An 18,989-nucleotide genomic window follows, 5' to 3' on the forward strand; every position below is an offset into this window, starting at 1 on the left:
TGAATTACATTAGATGTATTTTAGAGAGTATTGGCAAGCTAAAAGATGCCATCCTTGACTGCTGGTGCATCGCAAACACTGCACATTTATGTGTAATGGTAACAGGGAAAAGTCTGAAAAAGGTCAAACATGATTGTTACAAGACATTCATCACATTGACAAAACACCAAACATGACATTCAAAATCCAGAGGCAATCTGGGCAATACAAGCAAATGTATCAAATCAGGAAGGACATATTTTAAAAGCCTTTATCACAGTGTCTAAATGATTAAAAGGCCAATTATTAAAAATGCCAACATGTTCCAACCAATATATCTTCATCAGGGCTACATCAAATAATCACTGCTCCTAAATATGACTTATTTTGACAGTTGAAGCTAAATTATGTCATTTTGACAGCATTGTTTGTTTAGCTACAAATGAGGTCCTGCAGAAAGTAAGAGTTGGATGTATCCTGCAAAATCTGACTGAAAAAAAAGGTAGACTAGCTATTCAACCTGGAAGGTTAGGGTGTTCAGCTTTGATTAAAGCTACAACGGATCTCACTTTCAACGTACCTAGAACCAGTCTCCAGAGGTGGTTCAGGCTTCTGATTAGGAGGCCTCCTGGGCGGCTCCCTTTAGAGATTTTCTAAGCACGACCAACAGGGAGGAGACCTCAGGGCCGACCCAGAGGTTGCTGGAGGGATTATATATCTCATGGGGCCTGGGATCGCCTTGGGATCCTCCAGGAGGAGCTGGAAAGCGTTGCTGGGGAGAGGGACGTCTAGAATACTCTACTCAGCCTGCTGCCACCGCGACCTGACCCCGGAGAAAATGGATGGACGGATGGTTGGATCGTCTCAATAAAACTTTCTGCATGTTTCAAGTCCGAGAGCCTCTTCACAGTGAATCATTTAAATGCTGCTGAACCAACATGTAGACAACCTAAATGACTAAAGATGTTCCAGCTTTAACTCCCTCAAGGAGTCCAGTTTAACCTCGACATTTAAACGCTTTAAGTCTGCAGATCTCCAAAATCAATGCTTTCTTGGATGTGCATCTGCTGCTACTGCTGAGTCACTACTTTTCATTTTTTATAGGCTACCTGAGGTCTCCACAGTAGGAGGAGGGCCTTCCCGGTGGGGCTCCAAACAGTTTCAGGCTCAGCTCAGAGAATGGAAGTGAAAAATAAAACATCAGTTATATACGGCTTATCAAAAGGATATCACAGCGAGTAGACTAAATGTGTGTGATCTGGTTGTAGAGATAGTTCAGAGATACACTAGTTTGGGGGAATTTTTCGGGGAATTAACCTGGGGATCCTGGCCTTCAGGTGGAGAAGCAATGCTGTAACAGTTTGGGTTTCCAGCAAAAAAAATTGCTTTTTTATTTTTTTATTTTAACTTCTTGCTTGACTGTTATATTATTTTCCTGAGTGACCTGCTTCTGCTCTGTCCGAGCACTTTATAAACTCTGTTTTCTTCCTCTTCTTCAGATTTTCCTTTCACTCCGGCTCTACTGCGCCCTTTAAAGCCACTTCAGATCTCCCCACGGTTTACAATGCTCAGCGCGGACTTAGTGTCCGTGCATGAGGCAAAGTCTGTACTATTGATGAGCAGACTTAGTGCCACGGGGATTACATGAAATGAAGTCCATCTGCCAGTTGTGTTCAGGGTTGAAAAGCCAGTCGAGCAGGCCCTGGTGGAGCGTTGCCTCCCTGCAGTGCAGCCACACCACCGGCGGGGGGCGCACTGGCACAAACCTCCTCCGAAGGTACAAATATAAATAAATAGCAGTCGCAGTACCCGGATGTACAGTACTTCTGCTGCTGCACCTCCCCTCTCTCTCTCTCCCCACCGCCTGCTTGTCAAACCGAGCCGCCTCCTCCTCCGCTTGCTGTCCCCTCCCAGCGGGTCTCCCTCCCCTGTGCCACTGCAGTGAAAGCCTCGGTGACGGAGAGAGAGAGAGACGGAGAGGAGCGCCTGGAGCTGGGTGGATAAATCCGGGACGAGGGACCTCGGAGAGCACCGCGACCACATTTCTGCGCGTTTTTCTCGCCACAACTCGGCGGCCTACCGACTTCCCCCCCTCCCTCCCCTCCGTGTTGTTGTACCTCTTTTTCCGTTTCACATCGCCTGGATTTCATCATCCGACCTGCAAAGATGGTAAGCGGCAAAAAAAAGAAAAGAAAAAAAAAAGAGCTCCTCTCGTAATTTCACCCTCTTCCGCCGACTGGTAAACACAGCAGCGGGGGCAGGCCCCTTGTGCTTTCAACGTGTCGGGTCAGTAGTGGTGGTTGGACAGGTTGTTTTCTTGTTTTTTTTTGTTTTTTTTTCATGTTGGGCGCTTTGCTGTGAGTTTTTACAGTCGACCACGTAGAGGAAACGCTTTCTCACCCACTTTTTTTTGGCTCCCTGTCTCTCTCTCTCTCTCTCCCTGTCTGTCTGTGCTCTTACCCCCGGGGCTGACAGTAGCCTGAAGCCTGTGGCCCAGATACTTTCTTATCCCTTCTCGACACAGCCTTCACTCTTATTAGCAACGGAGGCCTGTGTGAATTACTTTTGGCGACTTAAACGCGCGCTTTGTGGCCACGTTTTTACGCACAAGTTAGGGGGAAAATGTCTCGTGAAGTCATGTTCACTCAGCTTTCTAACTGACTGTGTCCATGTGTGTGCAGGTAGCATGCTGCTGTGTTGATAGTAGCAACAGTTTTTAATTTGAACAGGCCGAGGCTACATTTGTATCTGTTTACTTACAGGAGGCTGCCAGTGCACGTCCACTCCATTGGCTCATGCTGTCCTAATTAATTGGACACTATAGCGCTTATACATCTGTATATATGAGGCTGAGTTGCTTAGTAACCAGTAGCCATCCAATAAGTGACCAATAGGAGTCCAGGCCTGGATCTATATTCAACTTAACTGTCAGTAAACCAATTGCAAGGGCGTAGCTGGGAGTTGTAGGTTTATTTATACCTCCCTCCACTGTCCTCTCATACACACACATCCTGTCAGTGCAACAGGAGATTGAAGACTGATCGATTCTCTGATCAGTTATCCGGGTCCCGATGGCACGACATTGGCAGCTTGTTGGAGGCGTAACGATATGTTCCTTATAAGATCTTAAGGGAAGCTTTATTTTTTTGTGGGTTTTGTAGAGTTTGGCTGCACAGGCTTGTTTTACACTTGTAGATTCAGCCCATTAATATTTGTTTTTTGGTGATTCTGGCGACCGCTTTGCACAAAAGACGACGAAGGTGAAAAGAAGTAAACTTTTGTTTTAGTGTCGTACTGTACCACCAGACTGAAGAGCAGCTGCATACTAAGAGTTTTAGGTTTCTATACCTCCCTCCACTGTCCTCTCATACTCACAAATCCTCTCTATCCAACCATCGATTGAAGACCTCCACTGATTTGTATTGAAGAAGCAGTGTGTGTGTGTTCACCATAATGATTTGAATCTGTCCAGGGATGCACGATATGGATTTTTTTCAGCCGATACGATAACCAATATTTACCTGACTGTCATGGCCGATGCCGATAAATTAACTGATAATAGAAACTAACATTTGTATATTTAAAAAAAATACATTTCTAACCTGTAGCATGTGCACACCTGAGTGTAAGAAAGGCGCCCCCGTGGTGCTCACTGGTGTTTTGAAGCCAAAAAAAAGTCGCCTTGAACTGAAAAGTTGAGTGTGGATGTCTTCAAGATCCATCACTATCTAAAACTGACGGATTGCTTATTCCTGTGTCACCGTTAAATAGTGTGAAATGACGAGTTTATTTTTGGTCAGTGAAATGTTCTTTATAACCAAAACGATTTGACTGACAGCTTCAAGACAGTATGTAAGAAGTGCTGCGTCGGTGTAGGATGATGTGATTGACCCTTAAAAAAATCAAGTGTTCGTCAAGCAATATTTGAAAAAGCATTGTTGTCAACAAAAGCTGGCTATGTTTTCACAAAATCTCTTGAAAGAGCTGTTTTTTACAGCCCACAATGTATGAACTCACACGAAGCCTCTTCTAAGAAACAGGTTTTCTGACTCATTTAGACACGTTAACCGAGTAAAACCTCAAATCTGGAGGCAGTGACTGATGTTATCAGTCCTGCAAAACCACATCATTAAGTTAACTAGCTTCTTGGAACAGAGCACTGGTTGGATACCTGCTTACATAGCTGTCAGGAGCTCACGCATTGTGATTCAAGGTTACAGTCCCTGAGGTTATGTTCTGAAACTCAAACACCGCTCACAATGGCCAAGAATTTAAAGAAGCATCTTCTGTCCGTGACACAGCATTCAAAATAAACACCAGTAAAAGTGTCTGAGACCGGTAAGCTGAAATGTTCAGAACACCTTGGTACATTTGCCCTGCAGCAGTCTCAACTCTCTGCCAGAGGCCAGAAACTGAGGGCATGCGTAGAGTACAGATAGTGTGCCGATTTATGGCCTGTCAAAATGTATTCTTCTCAGTTGCAGGGGGAGGTTGGGGGCAGGGTATACGCACAAACACACAAACACACAGTTGCTTAAGCATGCAGTGGAATGATCTGATGCTAAGGGGACCATATGCTGCCTAGCAATCAAGCACCACCCACATAAGGATCGAGCCGTAGCTAATGTAAAAGAGATAAAAGCCGCAGCGAACCACCGGCAGAAGCGATGATCAACAGTACGTGATCCACACTGCACTTCCAGCCAGCCAGCCCACTCAATCTGGATTTATTCTCCCCACTGGACGCTGCAGTGCTGGCCTGCACTCGGGCCAGCAGTCACTGGCACAGGCCATACTCTTGTCAGCAAACAATCGAATATTTGTCTGGTGTGTCGGTCTTTGTTCTAACTAACAGTGAATGGAGTCTAAAGTAACAATCAAAAGGCATGCTGAGGGGTCACTTGCTTCGAGTTACTGGTTGGAAGAAGCTGTTGAGGGGATGTAATGTACAAGTAACTGTTCATCATTAGTGCAAAAGTTGGTCAAAATGGATTTATACGTGTAATAGATTCTAGCCACTGACACTGATGTAGGAGGAGGTGAAGAGGAGTGTAATAAGCTGGATTTTTGAGTTTTTTTTCTTGCACACCTACCTGATAAATCACCTGTTGGCGAGAAGCAGAATCTGTGGCTGATTGACGTTTTTTAGCTGATTGAAACCACCTTAATAAGTGCCTTTCTGTTTCTGCCTCATCAGCATTCAAGACATCAAATGTTCTGCATGTAATTATCACATTTTTTGCACACTATCAGTGGCAGCAATGAAACCAACAATGTGGGGCTTCCTTTACTGATAGCCTTTGCCTGCAGCAGTCTGTAGTGTTAAGAGCATATAATGCTATTGATGATTGCTGGTTGAAGGGAAAGCTTTGGAGATGTTGGGCTTATTTTCTCTTTCAGAGATTCTTTATTGATTTGTCTGGGAAGAGGGTTTACTCATGGGAGAATAACTGAACTGAACAGAATAACATTGCCAGAGATCTTTTATTGATATATTTGGGAAGAGTGTTCACTTGGGACTAGTGCTGCTGTGATACTGGAATTTCTAACGTTGATATAATACCTTGAAAAATATTGATATTCAGTATCCCTGGGAAACTTTTTTATTACATACTTTGAGGGCATTAAATTATAGATTTTATTAAAAGATAAATATAGCAAGGCTTGTGTGCTGTGTGTAAAGAACAACAGTATCTAAGTTAATTTATTTCTGGAGGAGGTGAGACTCGCTGTTGGAGAGGCTGGCAAAAAATCACAAGTAGCTTGGGAGTATCGATACGGCATTATTTACTCATACTAATTATGGGTCTGTGTAGTGACGAGGACATGAGGGGAGACATCAGTCACTATCTATTCCACCCCAGCCTCTAAAGTCTGAAGAGTCAACTAGAAGAGCAAGTGTTGAGCTCTCATCACAGATCGTGCTTGTTGCAGCCCCGTGCTCGTGGGAAAACATTTGTGACTGCAGAACAGAAAAGCTATATCATGGGGATGCTTTTCCACTCACAGATACTGTTCAGTGCACCCGCCTAGTTATGTGCGTGGGTTTGAGACTAATTGAATGCCTTTAAGGAGCTCAATTTGTCACTCTTTGTCAGTCTTTTGGCTCTTTTCCCCAATGATTCGCCCGTTTCCTCAAAAACAAACATAATAACCCCGGAAGCATTCAAATACCGATTTGGATGTCAAATACGAAGGCAAAGATAGAAACTTCAAAGCATTCAGGTCAGCCTTGATTTGAAAAAAAGCAATTTGAACATCATTGCATCATTAATAGATGATCTTTGATTTCATGCTGTTATTGAGGCTACTGTTTCAACACATTCACCTGCAGCTGCGACCTTTTGCACGAACCCACATAGCAATGGTATTGTTGTGTTGGTTTCTGTAGAAAGTGCGGTAACGTCAGTCAGTAAATTAGTTACTTAACTCATTTAAGTTATTCGTCAAGTAACAATTCTCAACTTATGTAAGGATCTGTTGCTTTTATTGTTAAGTTGAATCATTGTAACTTGAATATCTCCTGGTTTTTGAGCATTGGAGACATAGTTTTCAGTGCTGAGTGTTCCTGTTGGGCTCTTTGTTGTATTTTAAATGACATATACAATCCACAGATTGTTCTTTGACCTGTGCCCACCCCCAACCACTGTCATCATTGTGCTCCCTCTGTCAGGAGCTTCTTATGTCTCTGCATTAGTCAGTGTGTCCCCTGGTATTGAAATGAGCACTTGGTAAATACTGTATAAATGTATAACCACTAGGTTAATGCATAAGAAGATTTAAGCATTGTTAGTTTACATAGCATTATGGGGCCTTCAAAACCCTGTCTAGGTAAGCCAAAGTCAGGGATAGAAATGGCTGAGAGGATTAGCTCTGCCAGAGTTCTTTCAGGCAGCTAAGATTTTGGTAATTACTTTCATATTTGCACTTGACTCCTAAATCTGGCGCAGATCCTTGACACACACACACACACTCTCACACACACACACACACACACACACACATCTCTGCAAAGAAATGCACACACATCAACCTAGAAGCAACCTACTGAGGTGATATTATAAAACAAGAATTACAGGGAGAGGTAACTGAATATCTGTGCAAAAAGAAAGATGACTGGAACCTTCCAGCAGCTCATTTTTTATTTTTTCTTGCACATATCCTCTCAGGCTTCTGGTCTGTGTAATATCGTATCAGGTTATTAATGATATTGCATCAGCTGGTTATTGGCTTGGGTTTTGCCTGCTGTATAAAGTTGGGCTGAAAAATGGAAGTGGTGAAGACTAATCTGAAAGCACAGCTCAGCTTCACTCTCTGCTGTGACTCGGGAGGGTTGAGTGTGTTTGCCATAAAGCTCGGCTATATGGCAAGCTTGATACTTGAGGGGAGGGTTCTGATCCCTGAACCAATCAAGAAGAGCAATGCAGGGAAGAAAGACCCACACAACACACTTCTCGCAATAAAAAAATAACATGAGTTGTGTGGAAAAGTGACTTAAACATGCCAAGCCGCACACACAAAAATGTAATTGTAATGGTAACGATTGTAATATGTTAGCAATTGACGTTTCTGCAAACCACAGACATGTTGAAACTTTAAGTTTCTTTAGGTCCAATTTTAAATTGTGTGTTGTGACAGTGCTGCAATAATTATCTGGTTAGGTTTGACGCACAAAAAATACTTGGTTAGGGTTAGGAAAAGATCACATTTTGGCGTAAAATGCCTTTCTTGGTTGCCAAAAAGACGGCTGGAAATGTCCTGAGGCCTTTTTTAAAACACCAGGATTTGTCACTGAAAAGGCTGCTGGAGATGACCTGACTTCAAAAATATGTGTTTTTTTGGCACAAACGGCATGTTTTTTTTTTCCAATCAACAGTCCAGTACACAAAGTAATCACTTTACAACATGGTAAAAAAGAGAAAAGCAGCAAACTCTCACATTAGAGAAGCTGGAAATGTTTAGTATTCCTTTAGAAATGGACTCAAACAGTTGATTGTCAAAGTGGTTTTCAATAAATCAACTAATCAAGTAATTTACTCAGCAATACTGTACTTTCTAAGGTTTGCTGTAGTTATTGATAAGATTTGTTGAGCACTTACTGACATTTGATCACAAACTCCTGCTGCTGTGATTTCAGTCTTAGATACTGAGGTGAGAGAAAGCTGCAGGATCCAGAAGCGTCTGGACTGGTATCTGCCCAACTTGCTCTCCATCTTGAGTATCGATACAGTGAGCAGCTGAATGAGGCCTGTACCATGCTTCCTACTTAAAGTTAGGAAACAGTTGTTTAGAGAGAGATGGCTTACATACCTTTTACATAAGACAACAACATTGCCTCTGACACCCTCTGGATTTTAGTATTTTAGACTTTAGGATTCAGTATGCCGAGAACTAAGAGAAGAGGATGTTGGATACTGTTTTTGATGAGACCATAAATACACACATAAACACTGGGGTTTGTTCTAATGATAAAATCAACGATCAGTCTGATGCGTCCGTCAGTTCATTCGTTGTGGTGTTAATGCACAATCTCTCTGGCACCATAGATGGGAGTCAGGGAATGATGCATGCCTCTCTGCTCTGTATTTTCTGCACTATGCTGATTGGCCTGGTGCAGACCCAGCAGTGTGTATTAAGTTTGAGGATTTATGCAAGTCATCGCTCCATTCCAGCATGTTCCGGGTTACACTGACTGCACCAAAAGGCACCTCAGTGTTTTAATGTCTACACTGTGTGCAATATCCTGAGTGTTATGTAGTTTCTTCGGGTCTTACCCATCGGTCTTAATTTATTCATTCTGATATTTTGCATATAATTACACCGTGCAAAAGTTAGTCAGCTTTTTATGCTGTCTGATCACAACCCAATCATCAGAATAAATGTTGCCGATGTTTGTTTCTGCAAACCACGGGTATGTTGAAAATGTCTTTATGTTGCAGTTTAACATAGGCTGATGTTTTGGCTTATAATTCCCGTTTTGATCGCCAACAAAGAGGACTGGAAATGTCCCAAGGTCTCCTTAAAAACACCCGGTTTGGTCACCACAAACACGACTGGAAATTGTCCCAAGGTCTCATTAAAAATATTTACTGATGTCATACTTACAAATGTTGCTTGTCAGCTTTCACACCTGTAACTCCACCACCATCCCCTCCACCCCTGGACATGAAAGTCAGTCATGTGAGCGTGATATAACCTATTTTAGACGTGTTAATATAATCCAGACATGAACAGGTTTGCAGAAACATTAACAGCCAACATTTTATTCTCATGACTAACCCGATCAGCACATGTGGAAAGGAACGTGAATGAATAGCGCTTGCAGCTGCCTCATGCTAGTGCTGTGCCCGTGACTGGGGTACTAAACCCCCCGAAAATGGCAGATAAGGCAGCCTCCAGGTGTATGAGTGTGTAACTGTGTGAGAGAGGAGACAGGTGTAACTGAGAAAGAGCATTGGCCTTGAATAAATAACAGATAAGAAATATCAGGTTTTAGTTTGTAGTTGTTTTGAAGTAGTTATGGTGAAATCTCTTGCTCTTTTTCCCCTTTAAATGTATTATGTGCAACAAATGGAAAAAGGGTTGAGGATTACAACTTTTTACCTCAGAATAGCAAGTTATGACGGAACGGCCACATGCTGCTAATCTAATATTAATGCTATCAAACGATTTAGCAGATTACATTCTCATGTCCTGCTGCCAAAGATGCCTCAGAAAAGTCGTCCAAGTCTGCGGCAGCTCCATGTAATATACACTAGTCCCCAGTCTGTCGTGTTATGACTGGGCGCAGGTCTATAATTAGCCAGGTTTTTGGGTCGGCCGTCGCGTTGCTGCTGAACCAGCGACGTTGCCAGACTCTTCATTATGCAAAACATGTTTTGTGTGCTAAGGCCTAATTGATTCTGAATGAAGCATGCATTATTGATGAGCCAACACGAGCCTCTCTCTCTTTCTCTTTCTGTCTCTCTCCCTCTGTGTATGCAAGGCGTCTTTTCTTTTTTATTGCCTCTTTTTCTCCATATGTATAAGCACATCTGCTATGCTCCATTAGTGTTTACGTAAAGGGGCAGCCGAAGCTAAAGCTCAACCAGAGCTGCGTGAAGTGGTTTGTTATAGAAGACATGACAAGAGTTATTCCTGACCCCTCGTCAGCCACACCAGTGACCTAAGGCAGGCCTTAGTAAACCTGTAATCCTCAAGGCCAAATCTGCTTTGCTGTAAGTCTCTTCACCTCCAGGGACCCTACAGCCTTCACATATATGACCGAGATTTAGTTGAGAGTATGCACACAGCACTCATTTACCCATAATTCTGTTAAGGTTTTTTTTTAATTCACCTTTTGTAAGCCATTCATCAATAAGGGATCAATACAGAAAATAAACTTTTTAAAACGTAACAGTAGGAATTGGTATTGTTAAGATTTTAATGGCACTTATTGATCTGTTACATAAACGGCTCTCTTATTGGTTCTGACATGACGTGGATGTTTTGTGTGGCAAAGTGCTGAAGTCAGCATGCTAAGCAGCTAGCCCTGATCCGTCCTGATCTAAAGCTCCTGTGCCAGTGGTTTAAACACCTACACTCCCCCAGTTCCCCGAACTACCAGTCTGGACTGCTAGCTGCACGGCAAACTGAGCTATTAGCTAATGGCAGCTACAGTAAGCAGCAGTTAGCAGGTATCCTAGCGACATGCTGCCCCCTGTTAGTTGTGAATTTGATGGGTGCTCAATTCTTATATATTGCACCTTTAAACTCTGACCCAACATAGTAGGTTGTTAATTGGTTGTTTGGTTGATATGCTAACAATCTGCATCATTGGTCTGAACTGCATGCTATAGGATGCTCTGGGCACTACAATTATCTCAGGTCTACCCAACAGTGGTTTTTGACTGCTTGGGTTCACTTCCACATGGCAACACTGGCTTACCAGTATGACGAAGCTCTAGCTGAACTTGTCCGTATGCATCGGCATATTTATGACAGTCACCTTCCCTTTTTTCCTCGTCTATTTCCTTGTCACAATGGTAAAAACCATGTGGTCATGGAAATGATTAGCTCTGTATCGGCCTTTTGAGGACTGACGTTTGCTACCTCCTCGTGAACGCTGAGTATTGTCTCTGGGGATGTGCATTCGTGCCAGCTGGGCCAGGCGATGTTGCGTGTGTTTGCGTACATGCGTGGACCATGTTTCTGGCCCTACTGCTACTGCATGACCTCTTCATGGCCACCTGCCAAGATGAGTAAGTGCTCAAGTTTTCCACACATGTAGCACTGATTACACTTGGTTCTTTTGCAAAAATTCACTTTGGACCCTAAATTGACTCAGACTAAAAGACAAAAACACATCATTGCCTTTCTTTAGTGCTAGAGAACTAAAATAAAGGTGTGAACAACAAGTCTCATGCAGCATGGTGAGGGTACATTGAGAGCTTGTCCTTGAAACTAAGGACACCGGTTCACTGCCTTGTATCCAAATTCCTGGTGTGTCTTCTAGTGAGTCACTGTATTTCTACAGCTCTTGCTCTGTAGCGGAGTGAGCTCTGCGTATACTAACAAACAAAAGGACTTTTCCCTGCAGAGATCAATAAAGTATCACGTTGTCACTCTGAGCCACACAGGCAATGGGACACCCAACCTCAGTAATTTTGGTGTCATGTGCTACGCATTGAGCTACACTGGAATTCAATCCCTCAGACTGGCAGAGCCCATCCACAGCCAACTTGTCGTTCCATGGAGGAAAACCACGTATATGTCAACCTCTGATCGCTGCACTAGTGGCTGACTCCGCTCTCCTGATAGGGTGTCAAATGCTAAGTCGCTCTCCTGGCTAATCCTGTGTCACCTCTTTCTCCTCGCTGCTCCTAAAATACCAGACCTTCTCTGAAGTAAGTCTGCTGTTGTACGGCAGCACAGAGATTAGCCAGTAGATGACACAACTGCCACGTGCTTTTTCTAGCCAGGTCAGTGTGTTTAGTGTATTTGTGTGTCAGTGTGAGGAGCACTTATCTTTCTGTCATAATGCATGACAAATATTCTTCGGATGCAGCTTCTTTTTCTGTTTTCTTTGGGTCTATACTCTGCCGGAAAGTTGTCCCTTCTCTCTTTTTAGCGCTATATCTATGAATCTGTAAAGAAAGATTATGATATGAGAATCATTTCAGAATGCAGCATAACCTTAATTCTGGATGCTGTCCGTGTCAAAAACCATTTCTCACCTTCAAAATCAAACATTTTACAGTTTCTTTGAGGTAACAGTGTGAGACTGGTTACTTTGTGCACCGAAAGCTCAAATGTCCTGGGTTTTTTTGACTGTCAGAGTTGTATTAAACTGCTCCAATCATTCTGGGGAAAATGGGCCTTTAGTCAGACTTTTGTGGTTGTGGACCTCTGGCTCAAATGTCTTACTTCTGTTTGTACCATTTGCAAATTTTCTGACTTTGGATTCTAGTCGTAGCATCGAGACCACACACCGCAGATCGCATTGCTTTCACTCATTTAAAAGGCACGGATATTCACATAAGTGTTCGTCACAAAGGGACCAGCAACTAGCTGGCATCCTGGACTCTGTATGTAGTCCAATTTGCCAAGCACAGTTTGGTATTCCTCGATGGAACTGCAGCACAATTCCGGTCGATTGCTCGCTCTCGCTGGCCTGGGGAATCTTTCTTTCTCAGCTAAAGGATTCCCATCCTGTCACCCCCACCTCTCTGCAACAGGGACTCCTCCTCACTGGCTCTCTCATGTGAGCGTTCAGCCTCACTTTGCCAGCAACCAGACTCGGGCTCGGTGGACACTGCAGTGTTGGATGGGATGGGATGCGGATGTGGCTGCTGAGCAAAAGCCAATATCAAACACACGCAAATACACAGACACACAATAGTATGGTTCATTTGCGTTGTGCTGGAACATTTGATGCCGTGCAATGCATGATGCATGATTTGAAGGAGGCTGCACATGCAAATAAGAAACAGCCTCAAGGGGTTTGAGCAAAACATTTTTACAGCAAAACTGTTTTAAGTGGATTGTATTTGTTAAAGTGAGAGTAATCTGCAGTTGGCTCCTCATCCACACTGAGACTTCACACCAGTACCTGTAACTGTCTGCGTATGTTTTCACCATTTGTGTGCATTTGTGGGTTGGGTAGTCAGTTGGAGATGGATATATATATATATATATATATATATAGATATAGATATAGATATATCTAGATATATATAATTTGGACCAAAATCCAAAGGTTTGTCCTATAAAATAGATACAGTTGTACAGATTGTTTCACATCTGTGAAAATAGAACGGTAATTTAAGTAAGTACTCGGTAAATAAGTACTTTTGCAGTTCTGACTTGTGGGATTAATTATTGTCTGCTGTAATGTGCTGTAGTACTTGAAGGACACGTTTGCCCACTAACATACACAGCTTTGAGACAATGAAGATGAGCAGGAAAGCCTCACACTGAAAGATTTTTGATCTTGATCGAAGTGCTCGCACACGATCTCCGAAAGCCTTGATGCATGACTCAGCTCAAGTGTTTCATTTCTTTAATAACAAAACTGCCACATCCTTCCACATGGCCGACACGCAGGAAAGAAAAAACCAGAAGGCCACGACTTCGCAGGAATACACAATACCTCATTTCAACATCTACACACGTAGTACGAAACATATTGGCTGAAGTTACAATCCATCTGTGTTACTGATCATGTTTCTGTCGATTGGCAGGAACCTCCTGGTACTTGAAAAACAAAATCTCCTTTGTTATAGGAGGTTTCATAACATCAACAACCGGTTTCAGCAGACATTACATCTCTGAATGTCAGAGTAGAGAACATGGCTGGATATTACCTCTGTTATTTGCATTTTTCCTGTTGTTGAGAAAATCTGTGGTATGTAAATGAATCCAGTGCTCACTCACCACCGATCACCAGGCTCTGTTATCTTTCCTAAGAGGTGCCATTGTTTGTTTGACAAACAAGGAAACAACTGTCAGTTCAGTAGAAAAAGATGCTTGTTTGTACTGTAGCAATTTTCAATCAGTATCAAAGTATTGTAGAGTTTTATAATGCCACACTCTTAGTACAAGAACCAACTTGGCGCTTCCCAATTTTGACTTGTAAATGAGTTGGTAGGTGAATAGCACAGAATATAATTCACATTGTGGAATAAAATAAACTCTCTTGAGGAAGGTAGACATGTTGTTTGTGGGTGTGCATACTGACCAAACGAAATGGAAACGTGTAACAGGGATTTGAATGCAAAAAGGACGTTATTTCAGATATGGCATTCAAAAAGTATTGTGATATTTGTCAGCTGTATCAGCATATGGAATATATGTAAAGCAGATGTATTACATATAATTCGATGTAGTTCCTGTGCTACTGCAATGCTTTAATTTACAACATGAACTGACACCTCTGTTTCTCTCTTTCTTCAGGGAAATGAAGCCAGTTACCCCCTGGAGATGTGCTCGCATTGTAAGTATTTTCAATCTTTATCACAAAAGATATGTCTATCAAGACATAAAATTGCATAATAAGAGATTTGATTCACAACACCCACCCCTATTACTGTCTGCTATCCCTAGAAAGAGCCACTTTCATGGGTTTAGTGTTTTTTTTTTAGGGGTATAAGTGATGTGTTTCTAGATCTTTTAAAGATTTAATCTCTGAATCGGGCTCTTACCACATTCTTGGTCAAGTTCACAAGATGTCTGCCAAGTAGACGTGTTCTGCTCTCAGGAAGAGGAGGGAGAGCTGAGGATATGACTCACATTTCTTCTTTGTCTGCCTCCTTCACCTTCCCTACCTGATGATACACAGCCTTGTGTTGTTGAACAGTCTCCAGAGATGCAGATTTCTCACTGCTTGCTTAGGTGCAAATTGCACGTTCTTCACTGTGAGGTTATTACGAACCAGGCTAAAATGGCTCCACTGCTGCTTGTGGTTAATGAGCACTGAGACGACGACAGGTCCTCTCGTTGTGTACTTCAGGGACTATGTTGCTGTTTAGATTGACCTCATCGTATCTCAGAGTCACGCGTGAATGGTTGTTTTAACATCAGAGATGCTGCTGTTCAAGAGGTGTTGTTCATTTTAATTTTAAGGTCTGTGGATGCTGCAGGCCTCGAATAAGCCGATCGTCTCATTCGGCCTGTATGGAAAGATTAGATAGACTAACAGTCTGTCTACTTACATACCCTCCTGCCTGCACTCTGGCCGTATACTCATTGCACATGACTGGAGTCTTTCACAAGGCTAGGCGGATATTTTGCTCAAGCTAATAGTGAGCTAGTAGCACAAAAACGGCAAAGAAAGTGCCGCAATAGCCATGTTCATTATTTATGTTCATGTGTTTGGTGTTTTCCTACATGTAAGAGAGACATGAGGTAGTTTAGCGATAATAACAGTGTGCTGTGCTCACAGTACACTCACTAGCACAAAGCACACAGCCCCTAAGCTATAGAACAGAGGCTATGTCGAGTTGTTTATTAATGTATTTATTAGACTAAAAAAAAGCTAAGAGAGCTTCTTGAACAAAGCGAACTAGCTGCTATCACATATGTTTCTGCTGGCCAGTAAGAGCTTCGGGGAAGTCTGTGTCAGTGTAGTCAGGCAGTGCACACTCATTTTGGAGGAATGTATCTGAAACACTTTCAAAATTCAGCTTGCTCTTGCTGGTTTCTACAAGCTTAACAACCCCAGCTTCAACGTCTCATTTTAAGATAACCTGTGTCCTTGTGTTGCAAAGTAACCCAACCCAGACGCATATAAACAGAAGCAAAATGACACTCCTCGTTAGAGAGCGCAGAGACACATTGTGGCCTGTCCATACTTAGATTGTACTACTGTAACATCTTTAGGGACAGGACCTTGGCCTGCCAGGCCTTCCAGGCATTCCTGCCTTGGGATTATGCCACCATGGCGAGGGGAGGTGGGTTTGGATGATGCATGACCCTGAACTGAACCCATCAAGGACTCCACATTCAGTCTGGGATATTTACAGTCTCTTTATTTCTATGCCAGTCTGTTTCTCTCACCCTCTAGCTGTCTGTCCTTATTCGCTGCTGTCTGCTGCTGGGTGTCCTCTGTCTAGCTTTCTTTTTTCCTTTTTAATATAACATATAGGGATTAAAACCTAGTACTTTTTAGAAATGCAAAAACTAAAGTAGAAGGCGACAGACATTTTCTAAAAATATTTTTAAAAATCGGTCACTAGACAAACTTGGGAGGAATTAGTAAAGATGAATATTGAATTAATGCATAATTACAGGCAGAGATTAGGGTTTAATTTAGTAAAATATTCACAGTTGCTACTATGCTTTCTTCTATCAAACACTCTCTTTTTGTCCTGTTTTCTAGATTTGCTTTTCTTTGATTTTCTCTCTCTTGATCTCTCTGGCTTTCTCCCTCTGTCTATCTCTCACCCTCCACTGACAGAGCAGCTGTTCAGCTCATCAAGTGCTTGGACAGGCAGGAATTGGCTGTGAAGAAATTAGCTCTGGCCTGCTGGTCAGATAGATTCACTGCGCCACACCTCAACCTTACCGCCCTCAATGAGACGTGATCCTAAAAGGTCTCACACCCACTCACCTGTGCCTGCTGTCAGACAAGTCTTAACTCTGTCTGACGCCCGTAAGATCACGGAGAAGTTTGTATCTCAGATCATCTTGATAAGATGGACCGTGACGGGAATGCTCTTGCTCTATGGAAGAGGCCTCACCCTGTATCTTCTTATCAATGCAGCGTCTCACCCCTGCTGGCTTAGCTGAGCTTAGATCAGGCAAAATTTAATGGCCTACTTGTGGGAGCGTGCATAATGAGATACACAAACCACACAGGCACACACCTCCACACATGCACACACACATCTGTAGACACTCTGCTAAAGTGCTCACACACACCCACTCTGCTCCATCACTCTCTTCACCCCACATGCACACACAAAACCCACCACTATCACACTCTCACAGAGAAACACAGCAACAAGCCTGAAACCATCGCAGGCCTGTCTGCAGCCGCCCAAAATAAACGGCGGGCCACTCGCTGGAGTTCCTTGTTGCTAGGGGTTTCCCTGAGGGCGGGAGCCAGAGGCTCTGCTGGAGGGGTGAGTCGGGGGTTTTCTGATGACGGCACGACTATAAATATATACACCATCAGCGCGCCTCCCTGCTTCGTCCTCAGTTTGGTCTGTGCAGGCGAGCCGTACATTATCAGAGCACCCACAGCAATCAGCCTAATGCACCGAGTTGGCTGGAGCTGTCCTCTGTACTACACACACTCGGCTGTATGGCCTCGTCTTATTAGTGGCCTACATGAGATAAGACTGAGGGATAGAGTGACAGAGAAGGGATGTGTGTGTGTGTGTGTGTGTGTGTGTGTGTGTGTGTGTGTGTGTGTGTGTGTGTGTGTGTGTGTGTGTGTGTGTGTGTGTGTGTGTGCCTCTTTTTTTAGTAACAGAAATGACCTGTTTTCCAGATTCAGGGGTAACCACAGTCTGTTCTGTGGCTACCTGATGAAAACACTAACACTACTTTTTTAATTATATTATTTCAAAGTGTATACTTTCACTTCATCTAAAATGCATGTTCGATGATGTCATAGCTCATTAATAACTAAACTTTCACTAACGTTAGGTTGCAGACCCAATTGTCTGTTGGGCCACAGATTAGAGAAGTGCGTTTTTTTTATTATCAGCTTTTATCTGCGTGTATCAGTCACTCATCCAATACGTTCCCTCGACGACACTCCACCCTCGTTGGCTCAGTACAACCCCATTATGCTAATTGGCGCAGTGTCATGTGTCAACCTTGTGTAATTACTGAGCTGTGCATGTAACCTTCTCATGTTTACCCACCCTCGCACCTTATCTTGTGTGTTTGGGGAGCTATATACAGCCGGGTCTAGGCTGTAATTATCAGTAACATGCCGACTGAATTTCCCTCTGTGTATCACTCCCTCCCCTGCTCGTCTCAGTTCAGGGCTGGCCGTGTTAATGCAGTCACATGTCCCTGTTAATGTGCAGGCAGGGTGAACCGTTTGAGGGCTGAGCATGCTTAAGAGGACAAATTCATTAATGGCATTTGGGAACATTGTGTTTTATAATTAAACAAAAATGGGGAGGAGAAGACAGTTGCACTTAGCAGATTTTCTGTTCACACAGCTGTGCTGCTGTGTAATGGTTAGCTCGAGCTAACTGACATGTCAAACTGTGGCAGCAGTAATGTTGCAGGGTGAAGCAGAACGTTTAGCGTGCAGTCAGAGTAGCTGCCCATACAAATGAGGTTGTTGACAGCTTGCACCAAGGGTTTTACAAAAACACTGGTGTTGATCACAGTTTGGCCAAGTGTAATATCCAAATAAATGAAAATGTAATTTTTTGATGAAGGCAAAATGTGTGACAAAACAGCATTATAGTGAAGTACTGTAGTGCTGCAGGGATGTCCTTTAACGATATGTTGGAATTGAAACGACCAGACCTTTTGTTATATATGTTGTTTGGTTGTGTACTCACATTATCCTAAATGTTTCCAACAATGTTCAAACTGAGGGAAATCCACGTTAACTCAAAGTAACAGTGCGTTTCCTTTGGTTACCTATTGCTACTTCCAGGATAGGGATATCAGCAAACAAGACCAAACTAAACACGAATAAAACTTTACCTCTCCTATGAACATTTGTGCCTGAGTCATGTCGGATAGACTCTCATCAGCAGTGATGGTTGTTCAATGGTGTATTCACCACAAGTGAAGTGATAATTTGTTGTAATTCGGGTCACTCATGCAGTGTTTGTTCACCCAAACAGCCAGATTAGTTTACTGTAGATCAGCCTTGCGCTAACGTTAGTAAGCAAACAGCACACACCCGTGGCTCTGGTTCTCCCTCCTCTCCTATGAAGTAATGTTGATTTCCCCTCTAGCTTCAGTTGGCAGTAAACGCAACAGTACGTAAACACCCTCCAGTGTAGGTCACCTCTGCGGATTGCTGCTGCAGTCAGGTTGATAAACAGGAGTGA

General features: G+C 43.0%; 1 protein-coding gene across 1 annotated transcript in view; it reads left to right on the top strand.

Moving 5' to 3' along the window:
• Positions 1–1,798: 1,798 nt before the first annotated feature.
• The window catches only part of LOC141009372 (calcineurin subunit B type 1), a 31,516-nt gene continuing 14,325 nt past the window's right edge, over positions 1,799–18,989 (top strand). Inside the window, exons 1-2 of the mRNA XM_073481973.1 lie at positions 1,799–2,148; positions 14,413–14,452. Of these exons, the coding sequence (XP_073338074.1) occupies positions 2,146–2,148; positions 14,413–14,452 (43 nt within the window). The 5' untranslated portion in view covers positions 1,799–2,145. The remainder of the gene's footprint in view (positions 2,149–14,412; positions 14,453–18,989) is intronic.

This window comes from Pagrus major, chromosome 15 (assembly GCF_040436345.1).
Source record: "Pagrus major chromosome 15, Pma_NU_1.0".
NCBI lineage: Eukaryota > Metazoa > Chordata > Actinopteri > Spariformes > Sparidae > Pagrus > Pagrus major.